Source organism: Sus scrofa, chromosome 17 (assembly GCF_054392235.1).
Source record: "Sus scrofa isolate SSC_HxYL_T2T_F1_AM1 chromosome 17, Sscrofa_HxYL_maternal_Yorkshire_Landrace_v2.0, whole genome shotgun sequence".
Lineage (NCBI taxonomy): Eukaryota > Metazoa > Chordata > Mammalia > Artiodactyla > Suidae > Sus > Sus scrofa.
In genome coordinates, this window is record NC_139399.1 from 7,164,715 (window position 1) to 7,191,445 (window position 26,731).

The 26,731-nt window shown below is 39.9% G+C and overlaps 1 protein-coding gene across 28 annotated transcripts in view; it reads right to left on the bottom strand.

Annotated features, from left to right (window-relative positions):
• Positions 1 to 26,731, bottom strand: part of LOC110257476 (ankyrin repeat domain-containing protein 26-like) — a 128,454-nt gene that overhangs the window by 70,233 nt on the left and 31,490 nt on the right. For 24 of the 28 annotated variants that reach the window (XR_014831900.1, XR_014831901.1, XR_014831898.1 and 21 more), the window contains 8 exons: positions 20,753 to 20,882; positions 20,124 to 20,182; positions 17,598 to 17,691; positions 15,393 to 15,491; positions 14,745 to 14,773; positions 14,578 to 14,650; positions 8,035 to 8,248; positions 5,435 to 5,618 (listed from right to left, as the gene is read on the bottom strand). Coding sequence is in view for 12 of the 28 variants with exons in the window: in XM_085003031.1 (XP_084859157.1) it covers positions 5,435 to 5,618; positions 8,035 to 8,248; positions 14,578 to 14,650; positions 14,745 to 14,773; positions 15,393 to 15,491; positions 17,598 to 17,691; positions 20,124 to 20,182; positions 20,753 to 20,882 (882 nt within the window). In the remaining 16 variants the exon portion in view is untranslated. The remainder of the gene's footprint in view (positions 1 to 5,434; positions 5,619 to 8,034; positions 8,249 to 14,577; positions 14,651 to 14,744; positions 14,774 to 15,392; positions 15,492 to 17,597; positions 17,692 to 20,123; positions 20,183 to 20,752; positions 20,883 to 26,731) is intronic. The other 4 variants (XM_085003032.1, XM_085003035.1, XM_085003030.1 and 1 more) reach the window with 1 other exon arrangement.

Sequence of the window (26,731 nt, forward strand, 5' to 3'; positions counted from 1 at the left end):
TTCACACTGTGGTGCACTGGAAACAAATCTGACTGGTATCCATGAGCACTTGGGTTCAATCCCTGGCTTCACTCCATGGGTTAAGGATCCAGCATTGACCCTGAGCTGTGATGCAGGTCCAAGATGTGACTCCAATTCTGAGTTGCTCTGGTTGTGCAACTGCAGTTCTGATTTGACCCATAGCCTGGGAACTTCCATGTGCTATGGGAGCAGCCCTAAAAAAAGCAAAAAACCAAAACAAAAAGAAAAGAAAAACTATTCTCAGAACTTTACAATTAGTGAAATGCTATCAATCTGTAAATTCCACTTTTAGCTGTATACTAAAGGAAGGAAAATTAGATTTTTTTTTCATAGTGAGGGCAAAAATGAACATTTAATTGAACAATTCTTCCCTATTAGTTCAAGTACTTTCCAATTTATATTTAATGGATTAAAATACCATTTAATAAAAGCTTTGTCTTACCAATATCTCCACAAGGAAATTATTCATATGGTAATAAAAGTGCTTAAACTTATCCTAGTAACACTTAAGCTAAAATATTTTCAATTTATGCAAGGACCGGTGCCATGCATTATATACTTTCATATTCCCTGTTAGACAAATTTATACTTAGACAAGATTATCTCTTATGAAAAAAATTTCAACAGTGCAAAAATGATGGGCTAAACTGTTCTGCACAGACCAGCTGACAAGGGATGAAGAGAATAGGGTCAATGACAGGAGGAATAGTCAGAGGAAGCTTCATGCAGAAGGAGAGACAGAAAGCCCTGTCTGAATGAATGGAGGATTAGGTGGCAGGAAAAGAAAGGCAAAAGACAGAAAGGACAGCATGAGAAAAGGCAAAGAAAAGGTGACATCAGCCAGTTAACTCAGAGGAGAAAATCCAACAGCAGGGAATAAAACAAGTCAACACAGTGACTTGAAAAGGAATGTTCACAGCAGCATTATTCACAGCCCCAATGTGGAAATAAACCAAAGGCCCATCAGCTGATGAATGGATGAATGTTTTAACCATGTAACAGTGTACTATTCCACAACAAACAGACATGGAAGGGCTGATAATGGGCTCTATCTAACATGGAGGAACCTTGAGAACTTTATGTCAAATAAAAAAGCTAATCAAAAAGGACAAAATTCCATGGAGTCCATTTGTATGAAACCCCCAGAATAGGCACAGCTGTGGAGACAGGAATTAGCCTGGTGGTTGCCTGGGGCTGAGGGAGATGGGGGCTGTGAGCAACCCTGAAGGGATACAGGGTTTCTTTTGGGGGGAATGCTCCAAAACTGATTGTGGTAAAAGTTCCACAACTCTGAACTGCACATCTTAAAGGAGTGGATTATATGACATATGAAGCAGATCTCCATAAAGTTTTTTTTTAATCCAATGGTAGCATCTAGATAATTTCCTAATTCTTTATTTTGGCTGCACAACTATACAAGATCTAAATATCTCCATGCATTTACAATACAGTTAATCTGAAAAGAAAAGAAAAGCAATCCCTAACTTGAACTGGTTTTTATAATGACCTCACTGCACAAGATGATGTGAAATCCAAGAAAGAAATAGACACACATTCTACATTCTTTCACAAAAGTGAAGATGAGAAATGACAGTTTTCTGGAACATTCCATTAAACATTATCTTCTGAATTTTATCTGGCTTGCCTCATCATGGTCATAGATCTATCACTAAAACTTACTGTTTAATAGAAAAAAACAGACTCTCAAGTTCTCTCTACTTCCCCAAGGGGAAACAGTCTAAGAAAAATTATATAATACAAAACAGCAGAATAAAAGTCAGAGTTTAAGAAATAAGTGCATTATAAAACAATAAAATGGTAATGAAATAATGGTAATGAAAATAAAAGAGAAGGCTGTCCTTGAAAATTAGTCTCCTGAAACACTTTGTCTTATACATTAACTGTGGACATTCACATTTAACAATCTCAAACATACCTGACTTGCAATTTGTAATTTCTATTTTAAATCTCTTGCCTCATCTTCTAAATTAGCATGATAACATGACTTGACTTCCAGCAAAGCCTCTGACCTGGACAGCTTTTTTTAGGTTTTTTAGGATATCAGCCAGTAATCATGTTTTAAATTCTTTTTTTGTTTGTTTGTTTGTTTTAGGATTGCACTCACGGCATATGGAGGTTCCCAGACTAGGGGTCCAATCAGGGCTACAGCTGCCAGCCTACAACACAGCCATAGCAATGTGGGACCCTTAATCTGCTAAGTGAGGCCAGGGATCAAACCTGCAACCTCATGGTTCCTAGTTGGATTCATTTGCACTGCGCCATAATGGGAACTCCCAGCCAGTTCCTGTTGATGTTGTCCCATAACTGCCTAATAAGATACTCTATCACTGATCTTATAAATCACCCTATTATTATGTATATTAATGACAGATGACTCCGACATAGGTAATTCAAAAACTATCCCCACAGACATCGACTCACGTTCTTCCCTTCACATGTACACCTTCCAGCTCACTGAATTTGGTGAAAGATACAGAAGGTGTTACCCTCTTGTCTTATCAACATTAAGTTACTTAGGGGACAGATTCAGCCCTGCCACCTACTCCTCCACCCTCACCAATGAATTGGCAGAGTTTTACCACCTCCTGAAATCTCATAAAGAAATGGGTGTGAAAAAGAAATAGAATAAGGGTGTCCTCTTGCTGCCCAGCAGGTTAGGGATCCAGTGTTGTCATTGCAGTGGTTTGGGGCTGTGGTGTGGGTTTTAATGTGGCAATTTAATCTTGCATCATGAGATTTTCATGCAACAGATTTGTCACTTTTTTTGTGGCTATCAGAAACCTAAGCAAAAGCAAAGGAGATTTTTAGCCTGTACTCAATAAACTGACCCATACTTTCCTCTGAAATGAAACAGTAGTCTATGTGTTTATACAATGAAGTGGCTGCAGTGAGTGGAAATCTAACTGGACACAAATAAAGGTTGCATACATCTCTCAGACTTTCCACAAGCAGGAATCCCCCAAAGTTCAAAAACTGAATGGAAGACAATCACTCCATGGAAAGGAAAATGGAAACTGCAAGAGAAGTTTGAAAATGCTCGGGATTAGAAAGGACTTTCTCTGAATTGCAAGAAGCCCAGAAAGCATCTAATAAAAGATGAATGAATCTGACTCCACTTAACCATGGCTTCTGATCTCTAATGTGTCCAGCCACCCCACAGGAAGAGCCTTATCTCTGTACACGCTTTGAAAAGACCAAACTTCCTAAAATGTTTTTCCAGAGAATTGTTCATAAATATTTAAACTTCCTAACATGTTTTACAGTCAGTTACAAGAATTACATCTACTGATAACTAACAAATCTAGCCACTGTACTAAGCACTTCTGCAAACATTGATTCCCTCTCTATGACATTTCTAGAATGAAGGGATTAAAAACATAAGCAAGGTCTTCTGTTTCTACTGTGAATCCTCTTACACAAAACCACAAGTACTTCTGGAGTATAACACACAGAAACCCAAAATAAGCTTTAGGTTTCATTAATGGTGAATACACTAATGGTAAATCAGGTCAAATGTATAGAGCTCTTCTTAGAAAATCATGAGAGTATTTGCTGCAGCAATAACTCTTATTTCCTCTTATTAAGATTAAAATACTAATTTATGGCAAATAGGTGGGGCATTCAATTGAACTCTTTCACTAAAAATAAAATACTTACTATTACCCTGTAACTAAGTGTATATTATGGCATATCTGTCACTATTCTCAAAAGTTCCTTGCACTGAAATAGGATACCACATGGAGCATAGTGGTAAGATTCTCACAGGGAGAATGACATCCAAAATAAGGTCTCTGAACTGGCTCTCCGCTTCCTCCCTGTCATCAGTGGAAGTGATAATGTCTCTGTTAATCTATCAAGGAAGCAAAATCACTGGCAAAACCAAGAATATCTATTATGACTAGTAGTAGCTTTGCAATTACAGACAGTTCATCAATTCCTATGGAAAATATTAAAGGCCTCTCCTTGGATGAGGCTTTCGTAAATGTCATGACATGACTGCTGCAGACAAATGGATGTGACTTAAAAATGTTACTTTAGGAGTTCCCGCTATGTCTCAGTGGGTTACGAATCAGACTGCAGCAGCTCAAGTCACTGTGGAGGTACAGGTTTGATCCCCAGCCAGGGGCAGTGAGTTCAAGGATCTGGTGTTGCTGCAGTTGCAGCGCAAACTCAATCCCTGGCCCAGAAACTTTCATGTGCTGTGGGGGAAGCCATCAAAATTCCAAAAAACGTCACTTTACCCAAAGGGCCAGAAATGCCACCTGCCTCCACAAATATACTTACATAGGCTCTAAAAATCCTGTACAGCTTCTGGGATACTCAGTGCTGGCCTTTAAAATATACACATACAGAAGTACATACACACACATTTTGGCTTCTACAACCTGGCAACACACTTCTTTAGGTTTTTGGCCTCATACCTTTTAAAAGGAGTCAAAAGCTTAAGGGCAGAAATTTAAGAAAGAAAATGTTGAAAGGAAGTGGCCTTCTTTAAGCACAAAGATACTTATCCCACACGAACCATTCAAGTTTTAAATTAAATGATAGCTAAATTAATCACAGAGCAAAAATACAGGCAGGTAAGGTCCGGTGAAGGAAAACTCCTTTATGAGCCATTCATTCCATCATAGACTAAAGGCATCATATTTTAATTTAGCTTGTATTTTCACATAAAAAACTCAAAATTTGAGTTCCCTGGTGGCTGAGCAGATTAAAGATCCAGGGTTGTCACTGCTGTGGCTCAGGTAACTGCTACCGTGCAGGTTCAATCCCTGACCCAGAAACTTCTGCATGCTCTGGGCCAAACAGAGCTAAACAAACAAAAAGCCAAAATGAAGTCATGGATTTGAAGTAAGAACATTATTTTGTTGGCGTGCCCACTATGACTCAATGGGATCAGTGGCATCACTGCATGGCCAGGACACAGGTTTGGTCTCTGGCAAATGACGCTTGGGAATTCCATATGCTGCTGGATGGCCAAGGAAGGAAAAAAAGAAAAGAAAAAAGTAGATATATGCCCATGAGTGGGACTGCTGGGTCATATGGTTGTTCTATGTATAGATTTCTAAGGTACCTCCGTACTGTTCTCCATAGCGGTTGTACCAGCTTAGAATATTACTTTGTTGCATCGACCAAAAGTGACAAACATTACTTTCATGAGTAAGCTCAATTTACTTAGCATTCCTCCATTCATAAAATATATACAGGGCTATTAGAAGCCAAGAAGTGCAAGTGAATAATTTAGCTGTAAATGGCATGGTTCATAATTAGGAAGAGATGACATTTTATTTGTTTCAGACCTAAATGATACATATTAAATCAAAGGGACAGGATAAATAATACTGGTGACATGGTGTTAGAAATGTGAAAATTTCACCAAGGATTAATTTACCTGGTTTGCCTTATTTCTCACAGTCTTCAGTTCCCCTTGTAGTACTTCAAGAGTGAGTTCAAGTTGCTGTTTCAATTCAGTTTCTTTACTACATTGCTCTTCTTTTCTTCTTAACTGCTCTCTAATTTCTTCAGATAACATATCTGCCTTTTTTCTTTGCTCTTCTTCGTGCTTTAAGTATAATCTGTAGATAAATATGCTTACCTTAAAATTTTGTTAGAAAGAAAAAGCTCTATCGATGATCTGGATCTTCACACACGGGTGTAACAGTCTAATGATATGTCTGTCTCTGTTCTCCAACTATGTTTCACTTCTACATCGCATGCTTTTAATTTTTAAAGTTTTTATTACAGTTAAATGAGAATGTACTATTTCTCCTTACAGCAAAGTGACCCAGACATACATGTATATACAATCTTTTTCTCCTATTCTCTTCCAAAATGTTCTCTCGCAAGTGAGTGGGTCTCCTATTGTTAATTGTCACTTTGGTTTCTTCACAGAGATAGTAATACTTAAAAGATAGCAGTGAGTGAGTTTCTGCCATGGCTCTGCAGAAATGAATCTGACTAGTATCCATGAGGATGCAGGTTCGATAGCTGGCCTTGCTTGGTGGGTTAAGGATCCCACATTGCCATGAGCTTTGGTGTAGGTCAAACATGCAGCTCGGATCTGGCATTGCTGCGGCTGTGGTGGTGGCCAGGGCCTATCGATCTATTTCGACCCCTAGCCTAGGAACCTCCTTATGCCACGGGTGCAGCACTAAAAAGAAAAAAAAAAAAAAAGCAATCAAGAAAAAACATTCTGCTACTGAGTAAGTTTTAATCAATAGTAACTAGTGAATAGTGTCGGAAAATGAAATTTGAAATTATTCAGGAAATTATTCAGAAAATTAGAGGTGAAAACTACCCTTTGTTCCCACACAGTCATAACGACTCTCCATTAGAAGAGAGAATGCAGTTACTAACTAAAAGAAGCTGTTGTTTAGAACCAAGTTTATAAGTTCACTAGAAATGTCCGTGCAGCTTCCTGAACTATTCCGTGTACCCCCAAATGATTTCTAGTGCAAGGTAACATCTGGAGATGTCTTCTGCATCTACAAGTCCCCACATCTATAGGGCACGATATCATCTGCAGACATCTTATAGAGAACATCTATCTGGGGATTACTACAATCAAACTAAGCTAAGGAGTCTAATATCTATGGCCGTATTATTTGTTTTTCTTTTTGGGCCACACTTGTAGCATGTGGAAGTTCCTGGCCCCATACCACACATCACAGCTGAGGCAACGCCAGGTCTTTACCTCACTGTGCCAGGCCAGGGATCGAAAACTCACTGCCACAGAAACAATGCCAGATCGTGATCCTGCTGAGCCGCAGCAGGAACTCCCTGCCCTGTGCTTTTTATGATTTTTTTCTTCTGTGGCAATCTCAACTTATCATGTTAAATACGACCTATTTAATAAATTATTTCAAACCCTCTTCCAAACAAGACACGATCCATATTAAACAATACAGAAAAATATGTGCTTTCAGCATAGACCGCAGAAGCAATTTCATCTTTGTGTGAGAAATACATTGACTAATCAATAATCACTTCCCATTTTACTTTTCTTCTATCCACATCCACACAGATGTTAAGAAGAAACATGCAAAAGATGTTTAAAGCTTCTATCTTGAGAAAAATGGCCATTTCATATGCCTGTGGGCAGAAACCTAGAGTAATATAATCTTCTCTGAGAACAATTCAGGAATGCGGACCGAGGAGTTCCCACTGTGACACAGGGGGTTAAGGACATGGCTTGTCTCCATGGCATTGCCAGTTTGATGCCTGGCCCCAGAACATCCACATGCCAAGAGTGCAACCAGAAAAGGAAAAAACAAAAACAAGAAAACAACAACAGAACTATGGACTGAAGACTTTTTTTAACAGTTCTTTTACTTTATCCAAATAATATGAGATTAAAGAATTTATTCAGGAGATCCTGTCAGGGCACAGTGAAAATGAATCCCACTACAAAGCATGTGCTTGTGGGTTCGATCCCTGGCCTTGCTCAGTGGGTTAAGGATCTGGTGTTGCCTTGAGGTAGGTCGAAGATGTGGCTGGGATCTGGCATGGCTGTGGCTGTGGCTCTAGGGTAGGCCAGGAGCAACAGATCTCATTAAACTCCTAGCCTGAGAACCTCCATATGCCACAGGGGTGGCCCGAAAAGATAAAAAAAAAAAAGAATTTTTTCAAATTTCATAATTAAAAATGGACATGAATTCATAGAAAAGGTATTCCTTGTATCATCAAATACAATACAGAAAAGTGAAAAACAACCAAAATTCAATCTTATAAACAAGCAACGAGGCTTTCATAAAGTGCAGGATAGTTCAGTCATGAAAATGACTATTTGGAAAATATACATTAAATTGTTAGAAGTTTTCACTGTTAAGAACTTGCTGATTTATCTTTAGGAACTCATAGTCCAAAATACTAATGAAGACTTTCCCCCTCTAAAATCCTAGAAGATATAGTACTTATGAAACACCTCTTCTATATCTGCATCATGAAAACAGTTCAAATGTCTTTTAATACGAAAACCAAGACACTCAGTACCTCAAGCTGCAGAGCTCTTGTTGCTGCTCCACTTTTTGTTGCTCTAATTGGGATTGCACTTCTTTTGTTTCTGATAGTTCTGCTTGTAGGCCACTGATCTTACTTTCCATGTTTTTGATTTTTCCTTCAAGTACTTCACATTGGCTGTTTTTAACTTTCAGTGATCTTTCACTTGAAAGAACTGCACCCTGAATTTTACATAAGGGAACAGAATCTGTATACAGGAGAAAAAGAACAAGAACAGAAATAAAACACATGAGTAATTCTTGTGGATAAAGGAAGGTGTGCTTTTAACATTCACTCTTCCATAACATGAGAAAATACATATTGGATATGTATAATGCAGAAGCATGCAAATAAGCTCTGCAAATAAAACCCAGGAGACGCCTGGCTCTTACTCAGCTTAAAGTCTAGTAGAAGAGAAAGACAAACAGAGAAAAACTCAGAGAGGTACTATGAGGCAAGAGAGGTCCATGATCAATAACATAACTGGATTTAGACAGGGACCAGGGAAGATTTCCCAAGGAGGAGGTGACTACACTGAGAAATGAAGGCTGAGCTGGAAGCACAGAGCAAAGAAGGAAGAAGAACACTGTAGACGGTGCACAGCCTGTGCCCATGCCCACCTGCAACCTGCTTCTCACCAAGACAGAGGAACAGGTGCCAGCTTCCCTTCCTGCCTGAAACAAGCAAAAGGAACACAAACAGAACACATAACAAATGCCTTTCCAGACCAAGGGCTTCAGGCAAGGAAGGACAATGTTCCCTGAAAACGCATGAGGTTAGCCTGAAGAACACCCCAGCTCACTGCCTTGAGAGAATGTCCAGGCCACAACACAGGCAGAAGGAGCTGACCTGGAGGCCGCCAGGCTCCCTGAGTGGATGTGATGACACTGAGAGTCTGGTGGGACCAAAGCAGACAGAGAGCATAGGGCAGAACATGAGAGAAGAGGGAGTTCCCCAGTGGTGCAGTGGGTTAAGGATCCCGTGTTTTCACCTCAGTGACTTGAGTTCCTGCAGTGGTGTGGGTTTGATCCCTCCCTGGCCTGGCAGCTCCCACATGCCACCAGCAGGGCCAAAAACAAATGAAGTCAAAAATAAATAACTGAATTTTCCATAAAACCCATGAAGCAAAAATTGAGAGAACTGCACGGAGAAACAAATACACAATTGTATTCTGAGATGGCAATAGCCCTCCCTCAATAAAGTGACAGAATGGACAGGCCGCACAGCAGCAGGCATGTGACAGACTTGAACACCAATATTCTTTTCAAGCAGCCAGAGAACACTTACCAGAAAGGGCTATATTCTGGGTCATAAAATAAAGCTTAATAAATGGAGTAAGCCAAAAAGATCTAAGTCATACCGAGTGTGTTCCCTGATGACAAAGCAATGACACTGGAAATGAAGAATGACAGTAACTCTGGAAAATCCTCAAAGATTTGGAAACTAAATAACCTAGGAACCATGAGGTTGCAGGTTCGATCCCTGCCCTTGCTCGGTGCGTTAACAATCTGGCATTGCCGTGAGCTGTGGTGTAGGTGGCAGACGGGGCTCAGCTCCCACGTTGCTGTGGCCCTGGTGTAGGCTGGCAGCTACAGCTGCGATTAGACCCCTAGCCTGGGAACTTCCATATGCCATGGGAGTGGCCCAAGAAATGGTAAAAAGACAAAAAATAAATAAATAAAATAAAATTGGGTTGTTTAAAAAAAAAAAAAAGAAAGAAAGAAACCAGAAAAAAGCACATTAAACTCCAAGAAATCACAAGAAAGGACATAAGAAACATCAAAGGCAAAAATCAATGAGAAAGAGGACAAATAGTACAATGTGGAAAACTCAGTGACACCAAATGTTTTCAGGGGATGACCACTAGGGATAGACTTGTAGCCAGGCTGGTAAGGAAACAAAGAGAGAGCGGACAAATTACCAATTTCCAACATGAGCAGTGCTACAGTGTCTACCCATATGAACAGGATGACAGAGTAATATCATAAACTTTAGGTCAACAAATTTGACAACTCAGATGAGATGGGTAAGTTCCTTGAAAGAGAAAAATTACCAAAGCTCAAGGCAGAAAGAACAAGCAAGCAAAATAGCCCTGTATCTGAAGAAGAAACTAAAGCCACAGGTAAAGACCTTCCCACAAAGGAAAATTCCAGGCCCAGGTGGCTACACTGGTGAAATCTACCAAATGTTTTGGGGAGAAACAATACCAATTCCACACAAATTCTCCTCAAACAAGGAAGACACATCACAGTTCTCCACTCGGTCTATGAAATTAGCATTATCCTCAAACCAGAACCAGTAAGTGGTATTACAAGAAAGCTATGCCATGAAAACGGGGGTAAAAATTCTAAACAGGACATCAGCCAATTAAAGCCAAAAATACCTTCAAAGGACATTTCGTCCAAATGGGGTCTATCCCAGGAATGCAGAATGCAGGGCTGTTTTGCTCTTTCAAAATCAACTAATGTCAATCCCCATACTAACAAACTAAAAAGAAACATCATATGATCCTGTCGGTAGGTAAAAAGATGCACTTGGCAAAACTCCGCATCTTCCTGAGAAAACCTACCAGCACACCAGGAATACAAGGGAACTTCTCCGAAATGATAGAGACCTATGATTAAACCCACAGCCAACACTGTATCTGATGATTCGAAACGGAATGCTCTTCCCGGAATACAGGGACTAAGACAGGAACAGCTTCTTCTGCTCCTCTTCAGCACAATACCAGAGGTTCCAGCCAGTGCCATGGCCAAAGTCAAGCAACAGAAGGTATCCGATGGGCAATGAGGAAGTAAAACTGTCTGTGAATCAGCAGGCAGCATGGTTACATCATAGGAGTTAGTGAACTCCACCTTGTGGGTCAGGCTGCTTGCTTTGGTGAAGTTCTCCCAAAACACAGACACTTCCATGAATTTCTGCGCTGTCTGTGGCGACACTCATAGCACAACTTCATGAGCTGGTTAGCTGGACAGAGAAGGTGCTGGCTGCAAGTCTTCAAGATGAACTGTCTTTAGTAAGAGAGTCATTTAAGAATGAAGAGGCTTCCCAACCTTTGGTCACACCGAAAATCTGAGAGAGTCTACCAAAAATCCACAAGAACTAATACATGAGCTTGGTAAGGTTGGAAGATACAGAGTGAATACACCAAATCCAACCGTGTTCCTATCATCAGAATAGACCCTCAGAAATTAAAATTTAAAATATACTAATCACAACTGCCCTGAAAAAGAAGACATACAGGTAACCGCATAAAAGATGGAGACATCTATACCCTGAAAACTCCAAAATATTACAGAGAAATTCAAGGAAGATCTGCATGAACGGAGAAATTGTCTTTCTCCAAGGCTTGAAAATTCACTATTGGTAAAGAAGTCAATTCTCCCCCAAAGAAGTCTGTAGATGCAACATAATCCAGAACTCACTTGCAGAAGACCAGCAGATTTTTCTTAAAGAAATAGACATGTTGATTCTAAAGTTCCCGTGGAAAGAAGGGTCTAAAATGGGTACAAGAGGAAGCTAGAGGATTGACTGTGGCCTTTCGCCATACGGCAAAGAAAAGCAGCAGCTGGACTGTAAGCAAGGGGCAAACATGACAAGACCGAATTTTCTAAAAAAAATACCTAATAATGGTGGTTACAATGTACACCAAAGTTCCAGGAGGTGGAAATGCAGAGCAACAAGTCCTGAGGTTACTTCAGCATTCTAGGAGGCAAGTGATCAACTGACCTTGGGTGAAGGCACAGGCGAGAAGCCACGCCAACAGAAAAACACAGTGAGTGGGAAGTATCGCAGCCCTTTGGCTGACAGCATATAACAACTCATTATGTTTTCATAGAAATCTTTTGTCTCAGACTTGAACAGCACAATAGCATATCCATGCCTCATGTGCAGTACTAGACAAACACCCCAAACATTCCTTCACAGATTCATCCACCAAATATCAAGGAACACAATGAAGAGTAACAATACAGGGCATGAGTTCCCGTCATGGCCCAGCAGAAACACATCCAACTAGTATCCCTGAAGATGTGGGTTCACTTCCTGTCCTCACTCAGTGGGTTGGGGATCAGGCACTGCCATGAGCTATGCTGTAGGTCGCAGACATGGCTCAGAACCCACATAGCTGTGGCTGTGGTGTAGGCAGCTGATTTGACCTCTAGCATGGGGACATCCTTGTGCTGCAGGTTCGACCCTAAGAAGCAAAAACCAACCAACCAAACAAAAAACCAGGACAAGCCGACAAAGTCACAGTATCCTCTGTTTGCATCATAATTGCACTGCTTTTATGGTTCAACTGAAATCATGGTTTAAAGATTTTTATTTTTTCTAGTATGGTTGATTTAAAATGCTCTGTCAATTTCTGCTCTACAGAAAAGATAAGTGCACCTTTTCAACAACACACTAAACTTCAACTGCAAAATTATTCTGCGTTTCCAAAAACTGTTATGTCCACGCTTTTCTCAGCTCCTTATTCTGAAACATGTTCCTCTACTGCTCTGACACATTTCTTTTCATGTTTCTTAAAACTCGGCCTGCTTTGAGAAGGCCTCCTTGATTATGGCTATCCTTCCCAGACAAATAAGGATCTCATCCCCTGGAGCTACCTTAGCGTTTTACCGATTTTTGTAGTCAATTTTTCCACCTGAAGTGCAAATCATTTTTTACATGTCTCTTATCTTCTAGACTGTAGAGGACAAGTTCTTTTTGGTGCTTGTTGTTTTTGGTTGGTTTGGTTCTCTGGCTGCACCCACAGTATTTGGAAGTTTCCGAGCCAGGGATCAAATCCGAGCCATAGCTCAGATCTACCTATCCCACAAGCCCAGGTCCTTTAACGCACTGAGGGTCAAGGATTGAACACACACTTCCCAAAAGACCTGAGCAGCTGCAGTCAGATTGTTAACCCACTGGGCTGTACTGGGAAATCCAGGACCTGCTTTTAAACATCATCTTTGTATAAGCAGTCCTTATTTCTTTTACTCAGTAATTGTCTCTTGAGTTCCTGCTCAATAGTGAGCACAGAAAGAAAAAGAAGAAGAAGAAGGTAGATAAAAGGTGTCAGGGGTGGCTTTCTAGTGATAATGCCTGAGGTCAGTCAGCAGGGAGATCAGTCAGATTCAAAGAAACAGAGGGCAGGAAAGAGAGAGGGCAGGCAAGGCTGTTCCGAGGCAGGAAGAGAAGCATACAGTCAGGTAAATATTGGTCTACACTCCAGGAAGAGGTGAGGAGGGCCTCAGCAACAGCTCAGATGACAGGAGCAAAGGACAGCCAGGAAAGGCTGGAGATAGAGGGTCAGGCCAAAGTCAGACTATGAATGCCTCATGTGTCACTGTAAGATGCCTGGGCATTCATGTGCTTCCTAGAGTGCTTCATGGTCCTACATGCCCTTGAGACGGATCACTCGAAGGGTCACGGTAGGGACGCATTTGAAGGACATACAAATAAATGGAGGGATAGGAGTCTGAAGGCTTTAATTAGCAAAAAGGCTGCTCCAGGATTGAACCGAGGGGATGTTTCCAGAAATACGTAACATCTAAAATGATCGGGAGAGTTCCCGTCATGGCGCAGTGGAAATGAATCTGACTAGGAACCCTGAGGGTGCAGGTTCCAACCCTGGCCTCACTCAGTGGGTTAAGGATCCTGTGTTGCCCTGAGCTGTGGTGTAGGTCACAGACACAGTTCGGATCCCACATTGCTGTGGCTCTGGCGTAGGCTGGCAGCTACACTTCTGATTAGAGCCCTAGCCTGGGAACCTCCATAGGCTGTGGGTGCAGCCCTCCCAAAAAAAAAAAAAAAAAAAAAAAAAAAAAGGCAAAAGACAAAAATGATCGGGGCCATGCATAGAATCAATCACTGTTAATGAATAAATGCATAAATCCTGGGTCCTTGGAGGACAAGGCTCTGCTTAATATTTTACGAATGGTAGCAACTGAGAAGGGGAATTATCTACAGGAATGGCTTGAAGTTATTCCTATTTATTTTCTAGTTTTCCTGTTTCACATCTTCCCGTGTTGAGGGTGAGGGAGTGGGAGGGGCTGGGAGTTTGGGTTCGTACATGCACATGACTGCCTTTAGAATGGATAGGCCGTGGGGTCCGCCTGGACAGCACAGGGAACTACATGCAATCATGTGTCACAGAACATGACAGACGATGGTATGTGAAGGAGAATGCCTATGTGTGCATGGCTGGGTCCTTTTGCTGTACTTGGCAGAACACTGTAAGTCAACGACAATAAAAACATTTAAAAAAAGAGAATCCACTTCAACCAGCATGCCACAAAACGGCATGCTGCTGTTTGTCTCTATTTAATAACAGCAACCAAAAACTGCAGAAATAAATGGACAATGAAACCCATTTCTCCTATGCTTGGAAATACCTTTCCAAGCATAGATACCAACAATAACATCTACCTTATTTATGTCAAATCCTTCCATTAAATTCAAAAAAATAAGAACAGAATCATGAGTAAGAAAACTGTGACCATGTCAAACATTTTAGTGTTCTTTTCAGAGTTACATTTGTATTGCAAAATTTACCTGATCTGGACGCTTGTAAATCCTTTGTTCCAACTGTTTTGTTAGGAACAGCATCTTTCACTCCAACTGTAGGCTGAATGGGTTTGGATTAGAGTTGATTAAAAAATAACACACAGGTGATACAATCTGTAGCTATTATTTCAAGCTAAAAGTCTAAAAGCATTTACCTTCGAGTGAGGATACTTTTCAGGAGAAGCTAAAAGGCAAAATGGACGTGTATCAATTAGCTGTAAATACAAAAGCTAGGTATTCATTTGTGCAGAGTTAGTACCACGTGGAATTCTGCTGCTTGGCCTTGGCAAGGAATATGTTAGGTTTTGGTGTTCTCCCTTGGGTGGGGGGAGTCAGGACAGGAACCTGAGAGAAGTATGAATTCATTATAGATCCTGAAAAAGAAAGGGGCATATAGGTCTAACAAGACATGCAGGTAAGATTTCAAAAGGAAGGAATGTTATGTTTCAAAGGATCGTGCAATAGAAAAGTGCACATACATCAACGTGAACAGGCTGACTGATGAGGAGAAAAGTCATCTCTAATCAGAGGAAGAGATCATGACCCCAAGAGGATAAAGTGAAGGCTGACGGGACAGTGCAGTGGCCTCTCTTTCCTGCAATACCGCAGCAGCATGGACTCCACTATACTGCCAGTGTTTAGCATTACCTTCAATTTGCTCTCTAATTTGGGAAGTACCCATTTGGGGTGTCAGTTCAGTTGAAGGTAGAAATCATTTCTCATCAGAGAGAGTGTTTGGAATTGATCACCTTGGATATTTACTTGTAGAGTAATACTGCATAGAAATATTCAATTTTCCGTACCCATGTGGGCCACTGCTAGGCCTCCATGTCTTGGATCCTCTTGTTGAGCCCTCTTAAAGTTGCTTGATCCACTCATGCAAGAAGGTATATAAGGCACATCTTAGGAATAATGTATAGAAAATATTCAATATTGAAATATGATGACCAAGAAGGACAAAATAAATTCAAATGCAACAGCCTTATTAGATATCAATGATATTTTTACTTTAAAATCAGTGTAGTAGTTACTGATATACTCCCAATTTATCATTTAGGGAATGAATCCTATTAATTCCTTCTGTTTCCAAAATCTGTTGGGTTTGGCATCTCATGCCAATGTTGAAAAGGATCTTAACAAAATATTAGCTATCTTAAACAACAACAGCAGCAGCCAATGCTTCCATATTCCAATTAATCTCACATGCATAACAAATGCCAATACCACCTCTATCTTTGATGCCTGAGGGTGATGAGGAGTGGCTGTGGTGGACCCCAGGGCTAGCACCCCTCCTGCTTCCAGGATTCTATGGAGCAGCAGTGATCTGACTGGGTTTCAGTGCATGTACACTGAAGCCACTTGTAAGGCGTTCTCTCCAACTTCCTCGTTCACTCCACAATCATGCACTTAACGCTTTTCATTCCTCCCTCCTTCCTTTCACTATGTCCCCCCCTCTTCAAAGGCAATCTCTAGATCTGTGGTCTCCCTTCTGCCCCTTTTTCGTGCTTTTGAAGGATCATCCCCACCACGTCTTTTTTCCTCCCTGCTTGGCTGTAGTATCTCACATGGATAATCTCTCCTTCAACTCTGCTTCCCTCTAGCTATAAACAGGGAAGAAAGAAAGGAAAACAGGAGTTCTCTGCAGCCTAGCAGGTTCCGGATCAGACATCGTCACTGCAGTGGCTCAGGTCGCTGCCGTGGTGTGGGTTCCATCCCTGGCCCAGGAACATCCCCACGCCTTCAGTGAGGCCAGAGCAAGCAAGAAGAAAACCAAAAAGGAACAGAAAAGAATGCTTTTCCTTAATCATGTCAGATCTTGAACTGGCCAATGGCTTGTCTCTCAGGGTTCTCTAACACAAGTCTACACCCTGGCCTGAAGACCAGCAACCTGGGCATCCCTTGAGAGCTTGTGAGAAATGCAGAATCTCACACCTGTGGCTCAGAAGATGCACTTTCCACAAGATCTCCAGTCACTCATTAAGTCTGAGAAGGTCTGGTCTATATTGAGTCTGCTTCTCCATTACTTCAACTTAATTAACCCTTCTGAAAACTAGCTTCAAGGTCCTCACTATAACACTTCCCCAAACCTTGATATGTATTAGAAGTTGTAAGTTTCCAATGGACTTTTTGTCAGTTTACAGTCTCCTTGATCCCACCCGTACCATGCCCTGGTCTCTTCTTCTTTCCAGTCCTCCCCTTTGGGCCCATGTGACACCATCCCCTAAAACAGCAACCTGTCCTATGACATGGATGTACCTGCGATCACAGTGGACCACATATGCCCATGACCCCCCACGGAGGGGAACACCCAGTGCTGCTCAACCAGGGAACTCCGTCCTGAATGCTTCCTCACGATGAGAACATAAGACTGGGAATATTAGGCTGTACTTCGCCGACAAGTTCTGCTGCTGGATATCCATCTCACAGTTCAGACCCTCCTCCCTCCTTTTTCTAAGGAACCATTGTACTCTGCCACCTTCACACCACAGCACCCTGCTTCCTCTTCCTTCATTCACACCCTGTAGTCTCTGCCTCTCTCATCCTTCGTTCTTCTTCTCCGCTTCCCTGTCTCCTGACTTTCCTTAGGTTGTAGAGCATCCTGAAATGGAACTAATGAATCATTTCGCTACTTCAAGGGGACTTGTGGTTTAAACGGTTGCTGACACCCAACGTGCCACACAGGTTCCTTCCTTTCTCATCGGTTTCCTCCCTGTGCATTCAACAGGTGCCTTCCATTGGCTAGGAGAATATATCTGGGAGCTCCCTGGTGGCCCAGAGGTTGAGGATTTGTCTTTGTCACTGCAGTGTCTCAGGGCCAATCCCAGGCCTAGGAACTTCCTCATGTTGCAGGTGCAGTCAAAAAACAAATAAAGAGAAATTAATTAATTATTAAATCAAGGAAGTCATAAATGACCAACACAGAATAATGTTTGAAGAAAAAAAAGCATATATCAGAATTCCTGTTTTATCATAATGTCTAAATTCATTTTAGAAAATAACATTCTTACCTTCAACTTCTTTATTTCCTCTCTTTTTCCCTCTTTCATCTGCAGCTCTGGATATATGATACACAGTTTTTTGTGAAAGACTCTCAGAGGCACACTGTTAAAATTTAAATTAATAGAAGTTGCATAAAATTTTCCAGTCTCTAAGAAACTGCATGATTTCCTACTTTATTTTTAATTTCCTACTTTAGAAACAAGCAGACATAAAAACAACAGAACACGGACTGAAAATTCAAACATTTATTTGAAAACTTCATATATGCTCTCCAGATTAATTCTATCTTTTTATCCCCTCCTTTGGCTATTGACTGTGTACACAGAGCATGGAAAGCCTGAGTCAATATTTTCACTCACAGAATACTGAATTACAATAACATATTTCACCCAAGGATTAACTTCAAAGCACATAACTCGACTTTGCCTTCTCAACCAAAAGAAGAGGATATTTAAAATACATATATACATTAATACGCACATATTTCAACAAGTTCTTAAAGAGGTATACCTGCTATAAATTTAAACTATTTCTAAGGACAGAAACATTTTAGTACTAAAATAACATACTTGGCATGAAACGAAACTTTGGCATATAAACCCTGTTGAGTATTAACAGAATATTGTACAAGCTGCTTCATTTAGCTATACCAGGGCTTAGAAGGATCGATTCTTTGATAAAAATGTTTATTGATGGGAGAAACAGTTGAACGGAAAACGTAATAACAAAACAGTAAGGAAAACTTTCAAGTTTAAATAATAGCAAGAAAATGTCACTATAATTACGTAATTTTTCAAAAGAGGAGATTAAGCTTTCGTAAGAGAAGAATGAGGATATTTACTTACTAGCCACCCAAATGTGCCAGGCCTTATTATGCACATTTTCTCTTCTATGTGCAAAAATAATAATCAAAATGATCATAAGGCGGGAAACAGACTGGGGTACCCGGTGCTTGCCCTGGGCCTGTGCCTCGGGCCTGGGGCCTTGGCGGGTGTCCCCAGGTGTGGCTGGGAAAAAAGTGATCATAAGAATGACCTGTTTCCTGGTCATTCCAAGATGTGAGAGGGAAATGATGTGCAGAAGGAACCCAGTCTTCTCTCTGTCCAGAAGGTCCCTTCTCTAAACCTTCACCTAGCTGGCTCCTTCCCATCCTTCCCGTGGCAGCTCTCGTCACCCTCAGCTCTCTTCTAACAACCTCCATTCCAGCCTCACTCCCGTCCACCACCAAACTCCCCCACGGGTGTCTAACCTAACCGTCTCCCTGTCAGGTCCTTCCCATGAGGGACTTACAGTGATATCAGAAGGATTCCTGCCTCCTTGTTTTTCTGCTCCTACCACGACAGCCTAACCCCTCAGCTGGTACATTCGCTGTCTAAGGACCAGGCCCACAGTTGGTATTCAACAACAGGAATTTATTTAAGGTCAAAACATTTAAGATCTTGAGAGGGCCGCAAGTACCAAAGCACTAATATACCTGTAGGAGACCACTGATCACAGTCTACTGAAACTTAACACACCCCAAGTCAGAAATCCACATGCCTGTTCTACCTGTCACATTCTTAACCCTGCTCTCACCTTGCGGCCCTTCAGGTTTTAAAAAGGTATCCTCAGAGTTCCCTTGTGGTTCACCGTGTTAAAAATCGGCATTGTTAATGTGGCAGCTCGGGTCCCTGCCGTGGCATAGGTTTGATCTGTGGACTGGGAACTTCCACGTGTCAAAAAAATACCCAAACAAGCAGAAAATACCCTCCACATTTAGTAAACCACTAACTGGCACTGTGATCCTTTTTAATTTCTTGTACAGCAGCACCCAAGGCCTATGAAGGTTCCTGGGCCAGACAACAAACTCGTGCCACCCCAGAGACAATGCTGAATCCTTCAGCTACCTTGCATTACCGCAGGTGCGGCTGTCATAAAGCAACTTAGTGCACACTGCTTTATCCAAAATGATTTGTACTTATTCAAACATAGGTAAACCAACCTGCTGTTATCATAACACCACATATTTATTTGCATCCCCATGTTTTTGTTCCCATTAAATGTTCCTTGCAAATCTAGTGCATAATTCAAATGTAATAAAAAGCTTCAAGTATCAGGAACTCTCTTTTCAATGTTGAAGTGGTAAAAAAACTACAATTTGACCTGTTTCTGTCTGAATCACACTAGGACGTTTACACTTCCAAATATATATATTTATTTATATATATAAATGTGGCCATAGACTGACCTGGAATAATGCTTTGGTTTTTAGATCAACTTAAATTCAGAGCAAAAACTGAGTCCTGATAGCTTCCTAGCCCTAGTTTTGCACTTTACTGGGGCTTCATTAGTTGCATCTTGCCAATTAATAGCAGTGTACTATGTGGTAGTATCATATTTCACGCAGAATTATTTTATTAATTATAAATGAAAACTATCTGATGGACAAACGCAAAGGTGAGAAAGGCAAGACAAAGCACCCACTCCCTTGTGTTTTCCCATCACTCAGGCCTTCTATTTAAAAAAATCACAATAGTAATATTAGAAAACAGTACCTCAGTATCCAAAGATGATGCAATATCTTCCTCCTCTAATCCTGACGCTGACAACACACCTATAAAATACAGCCACAGATACATAATTGAGAACAGTTACTACTATGAATTTTATTTGTATGTTTTCCTCTTACTATGTATGTGTCACAGATGAACCTGCCTTTCCACAGAAAAGAAAGCCATGGACAAAGAGAATAAACTTGTGGTTGCCAAGGGGAAGGGGGAGGCGGTGGGATGGACTGGGAATTTGGGGTTAATGGATGAATGTTAAATACACATAAATCTATCTCCATTCATGAATATGTCAGTAAGTTAAATTAACAGAAAAGTGTTTGGAAGGTTGAAGCATTCTCAAGAAGATAAAGTTGGTGGTTGTTGGGAAACTTTTGATAGAAAAAAAATTTGAAAAGAAATAAGTATTGTATTTGGTTCACACACTTTGAAGATTTTCTACTAGCTTTTTAAAGTTCTGTATTTTAAAGTTTTTAAAGCTGCACCCTTGGCACACAAACGATCCTGGGCCAGGGATCAAGCCCCTGCAATAGCAGTGATGATAGCCAGATCTTTAACCCAGAGAATCCTATACTAGATTTTAAGCATGGAAAGAAAATCCATAGTCACTAACTCACCACTTCTATTCTCTCTGTGTGCTCCATCAACAGAGGTAAAATGGTCAAGATTTGGCGGCTCTTGTGGGATACTTTCCATAACATCAGTCCTAGTTTCTTTTGGCTCCATTCCCGGCTTTTTGTCTCCTTCCTGTAAAAAGAAGACACAATGACACAAAAACCCAATTTCAGAAAACGTCATACGCACTCACTTCCTCATTCAAACAACCAGTCAGGAAGACCACATTGACTCCACCTAGAAAACGTAGGCACTGTCCGGGGAGGTGCTGGAAATAGCAATAAAAGACAGATTCTGCTCTCCATTCCAAGTGAGGCAGAGCTACCTGAAACCAAAGAAGCACAGAAAAGCATCCCTCACCAGCTCTACAGCTGAAGTGGAGAGACTACAGTAAAGGCATAAAGGAGAGACGACTCAGCTGGATCTGGGGAGCTCAGGAAATGCTGCCACAACAGGGCTGCATCTTCAAAGACAGACGAGGGGCCAAGCTGGGATGGAAAGCCATTTCTAGTAAAGGCAGCCTGCACAAAAGGACAAGGCATGACACAACAGAACCAGTCATGTGGACAACCGGAACCCAGTTACTGGGAATTGGTAGGGAGAGACAAACCTGAAGGATCAGAACCAAATAGAAAAAAGCAGGTACCGTTCCTAGAACATGAACCGTCTCCTTTATGGGATGGGAATCCATAAATAAGTAGAGGAGTTACATCATCACAGATGTGTTTTAGAAGGGTTTTCACAAGGATAGGTGAGAAGGCAAGTTATGGAAAGAAGACATGAAAAATGCAAGCAGGTGGAAAATCCTGAACTTGCTGGGTAACTGGCTGTGGTGATTTCAGGGAGGGTTGGACTCTGAGATTTCTTGCTCCAGTTTTTCAGTGATGCTACTTACTAGGATGGGGAAAACAGATGACAGAATGACAGAGAGCCTACAAAGAGTCAGGGACAAAGGCTTTTTTAAAATTAAAGTATAATTAATTACAATGTGGTGTTAGTTTGAAGTTTACAGGGACATGATTGAGACAGATAGCTATCTCTGTCTCTCTCTGTCTCTCTCTCTCTCTCTCTCTCTCTCTCTCTCTCTCTATATATATATATATATATATATATATATAATTTCAGATTCTTTCCCATTATAGGTTATATGAAATATTGGGTATAGTACCCTGCTATGCAGTACTATCTTGTTTGTCACCAATGTTATATATATATATATAGTAAAGGAGCAGTGTCTTCAGTTTGGGGCATTCCAAATGTGAGGCACACAGGGGACCTATAAGAAAGATCTGGATGAACACATTTGGCATCAAAATAGATAAAATTATTCAGGAAAAGGTTATGACATTAAGACAAATATCTGCCAAATATGCTAACCTGGTATAATTAAAGAATGCAAGCCTACACAGAATTCTGAAATTCTGAAAAGAAGTACAAGAGCAGAAGTACTGAAATTCAATTTTTCAATGATTGACGTCAACATTTTGTTTCAAAGATATAAAAAATACTCTTTCCTGAATCTGTGCTACTACTCATCTTAGGACATTACAGCAATAGATATTTTTAACTTTACCAAAATTTTAATTGTAAAATGTCAATTCAAGATGCTACAAGAATATCTTTTTAAAAAAGAATCCTAAAAAGTTTTAAACTGCAATGGCTTACATGATTATCGAATGATGAGGTGTTCTTAAGTAGTAATATAATGTAAGAAAAAATAAAAAAAAACCATATTTTAAATTTCACACTCTAGTTTTGGAGTTTCCGTCATGGCTCAGCAGAAACGAATCTGACCAGCATCCATGAGGATACAAGTTCAATCCCTGGCCTCACTCAGTGCATTAAGGATTTTGCCTTCCTTTGAGCTGTGCTGTAGGTCACAGAAGCAATTCAGATCCTGTGTTGCTGTGGCTGTGGCATAGGTTGGCGGCTTCAGCTGTGATTCAACCCCTGGCCTGAGAACCTCCATATGCTGCCAGTGAAGTCCTAAAAAGACAACAAAATGAAATGAAATGAAATGAATAAAATTCACACTATATCATGACTTCTCCTGGGACAGCATTCTAATAACCCCAATATCCTAAACACACCTTACAGAATGCAAGTTAATGGTTGGAGAAATGATTTAGTATAAAAATTAATGTCTATGATTGTTTAAGATGCAGATTTAAAAGATTTAGAATACAATTATGATTGCCAAAGCGGACCTAGATTTCACATGAGGAACAAAGGGAATGAAATATCAAGTCACGAGGATTTCTGAATTTTTGATGTGAAAGAATTTACATGTTTGTTTCACATGTATATACAAAAAAAATTACATGTTAGTTTAATGACTAGAGATACTGAAGTTTATAAAGTTTTGAAGAATTATGTGAAATATACCTATTGCTAGAGATATTTTGAAAGTAAAAAATGATTTTCCAGAAATGATTTAATATTTTCTGCTAGTCATTTTTCCTTCTATGAGATTACAATAAGTAGTTCATAGAAAATATCATAAACTATGGTTTCATTCATTTGATGTGTTCATATGTGTCCATAATGTGGAGATACTATTAGGAACAGATAAATCAGAACTCTCCACCAAAAAAATAACTTCTATACCTTTTTTCTTTAATAAGAGTGTTGCAGGTTCAAATGTTCTCATGTAACGAATAGAAATTAAGAACCTAATTTACATAATTAGAAATTATACTCTTAGTGGAAAGACTGAGTAAAATACTTATTTATGTCCTCTTTCTTCTCAAAAGATTAAAAACACCTACTAAGATGATATCAAACAGTCAGATACAATTAGTTAGGTAAGTTAAGTATACACCAAATGGTAAGTTAGAAACCACAAGAAACAGAAAGGCCCAAACATCTTGAGTCACAATAAATATGACAAGGCATAAAACTGAGCTCAACTTGCATTATCGATGAATATAGGTTTTGCTAGACTAAATATGACACATCATTTTATTCATTTCAAAGTGAGGATTTTTTAAAAAACTAACATCTTTAAATTAAAACTGATAACTATAACCAAAAAAAAAGTGACAATCAAATTTTCTTTCAGTTCTTCATCAACATCAGCGATATGGCATTCAGAAGAGTCTGAGCACTTCATTCAGGACTTAGCTTTCTTTTCCTAATTTGAATGTGAAATAATTTCCATGTTCTAAAATACAGAGTTCAGAAAAGATGCTTGATATGATTTCAATTTTCTTAAAGTTACCGAGGTTGTATTTATAGCCCAGGATGTGATCAATCTTAGAGAATGTTCCATGTGCACTTGAGAAGAATGCGTATTCTGCTGCTTTTGGATGGAATGTCCTATAAATATCTATGAAGTCCATCTGGTTTAATACTTCATTCAGGGCCTGTATTTCCTTATTGATCTGTCTGGTTGACCTGTCCATTGCTATAAGTGGGCCGTTAAAGTCCCCCACTGTTACTGTGTTATTGTTGATTTATCATTTTAAGGTTGTTAGCAGTTGCCTTATATACTGTGGTGAACCTGTGTTGGGTGCATAGATATTTAAAATTGTTATATCATCTTCTTGGATTGATCCTTTGATCATTATGTAATGAACTTCTTTGTCCACTGCAGCACTATTTGCAATAGCCAAGACATGGAAACAACCTAAATGTCCATCGACAGAGGAGTGGATCAAGAAGATGTGGTACATATACACAATGGAATATTACTCAACCATTAAAATGAATGAAATACCAGCATTTTTAGCAACATGGATGGACCTAGAAATTATCATGCTAAGTGAAGTCAGCCATACAATGAGACACCAAAATCCAATGCTTTCACTGACATGTGGAATCTGAAGAAAGCACAGACTGAACTTCCTTGCAGAACAGATGCTGACTCACAGACATTGAAAAACTTATGGTCTCTGGAGGAGACAGTTTGGGGGGTGGGGGATATGCTTGGGTCATGGGATAGAAATCCTGTGAAACCGGATTGTTATGATCATTATACAACTACAGATGTGATAAATTCATTTGAGTAATAAAAAATAAAATAAAATAAAATACAGAGTTCCCTGTTCTCACTTAACTCCACTCCTTCTGTTTCATCTCTCATCTTGACCCTCATTCAATATTCAATCTATACATATATTAAAGTATTTATATATACTGGATCAGTAATGTGTCAATGCTGTTAGGAATATGCTATAAATCAAAAGCCTCTGGTTTATATGTTTTCATTATATATAAAAATATAAGTGATTTATGTATACAAATGTATTGTTGTCTAGCAAACTTGACAAAATTATCAAAATATATTAAATATAAAATATAGATTGGTGTTCATGGTATATTCCTAATAATACTGATTTGTATTACTCTACAACTACTTGTTTATAAATACTCCTATTGCAATGCCTCTTGTGCCTCAATAGGTTATGTTCCTGGCATTGTATCCTTGAGGATGCGGGTTGTTGGAACCCTTGTCCTGCCCCGTAGGTTAAGGAGACCACATTGCTGCAAGCTGTGCTCTAGGTCACAGATGCAGGTCAGATCTGGCATTGTGGTGGCTCTGCCATAAGCCTGCAGATGCAGCTCGGATATGACACCGAGCCTGGGAACTTCCATATGCTTCAGGTATGGTGCTAAAAGGGAAAAAAAAGTTGCTTTTTAAAAAATAAATGCTGCTGTAATAAGGACTTCAATTTTATCACTGTGAAAAAAGTACTTCATTCATGTAGTTGAACATGATCATCTATCACTCCCTGAATGTTGTGAATTAGTACTAGAGAGAGAAAAATCAAGAGAGAAATGTCCCTAACACATCTATTTTTCACCTGGAGGAAGAACTGGTAACCAGTTTTCTACAGAGAATGTATGGCTTAAAAGATATATTAATGGAACATGAGATGGAGCTAAAAAGAAGACCAAGAATTTTCATCTAAAATTCTAAGTTCACAATTGGATACTGAGAAATATACTGTAATATTTTTCTTGTTTACCACATATTGCTTATTTATTCCCTTGTCATTTATGACATACTTGCTCAATATAACTCAACTGAACTTATACAATATAAACATTAAAAGGGAATATAAATTTAAGTCCCCTTCTCAGAATTCCAAAGGATCTGGAGTTCCCCTCATGGCTCAGCAGTTGACCAACCTGACTAGCATCCATCAGGCCATGGGTTCAATCCCCGACCTTGCTTAGTGGGTTAAGAATGCGGCATTGCCGTGAGCAGTAGTGTAGGTTGCAGATGTACTTACAAGCCTGTGTTGCTGTGGCTGTGGGGTAGGCCAGTGGCTACAGCTCTGACTCGACCCCTAGCCTGGGAACCTCCATATGATGTGGGTGCAGTCCTAAAAAAGACAAAAAAAAGAATTTAATCCTGATAGACTATGCATATAATATTACCTGTAACATCTACAGAATTCCAGCTGTCTATTCATTTATTCATATTCAAAAAACTATTCAAATGCTTCTTCCTTTCAAGATTTTCTTCTAGGTGCTCCAGGAGGTGCACAATTATGTTTCCTAATCTCCAGCAGTTTATACTGATGCAGGGGCTTTAAAATGAATATTTAGGAGTTCCCATCATGCTGCAGAGGAAACAAATCCAACTAGGAACCATGAGGTTGCAGGTTCGATTCCTAGCCTCGCTCACTGGGTTAAGGATCTAGTGTTGGCGTGAGCTGTGGTGTAGATCACAGATGCGGCTCAGATCTGGCATTGCTGTGGCTGTGGCGTAGGCCAGCAGCTACAACTTCGATTAGACACCTAGCCTGGGAAGCTCTGCATGCTGCAGGTGTCGCCCTAAAAAGACATAAGACAGAAAACTAAATAAATAGAAATGAATATTTAAATAACTACAACACAAAATATCTGAAATCTGCAATGTTAGAATGTGACACAAGGACTAGGAGTAGACAGTTTTAAAAACTATAATTCTGAAATTGTAGGTTTTACCACATGGATGTTAAGAGACTCTGCTTCTAAAACTTGTTTTTCTT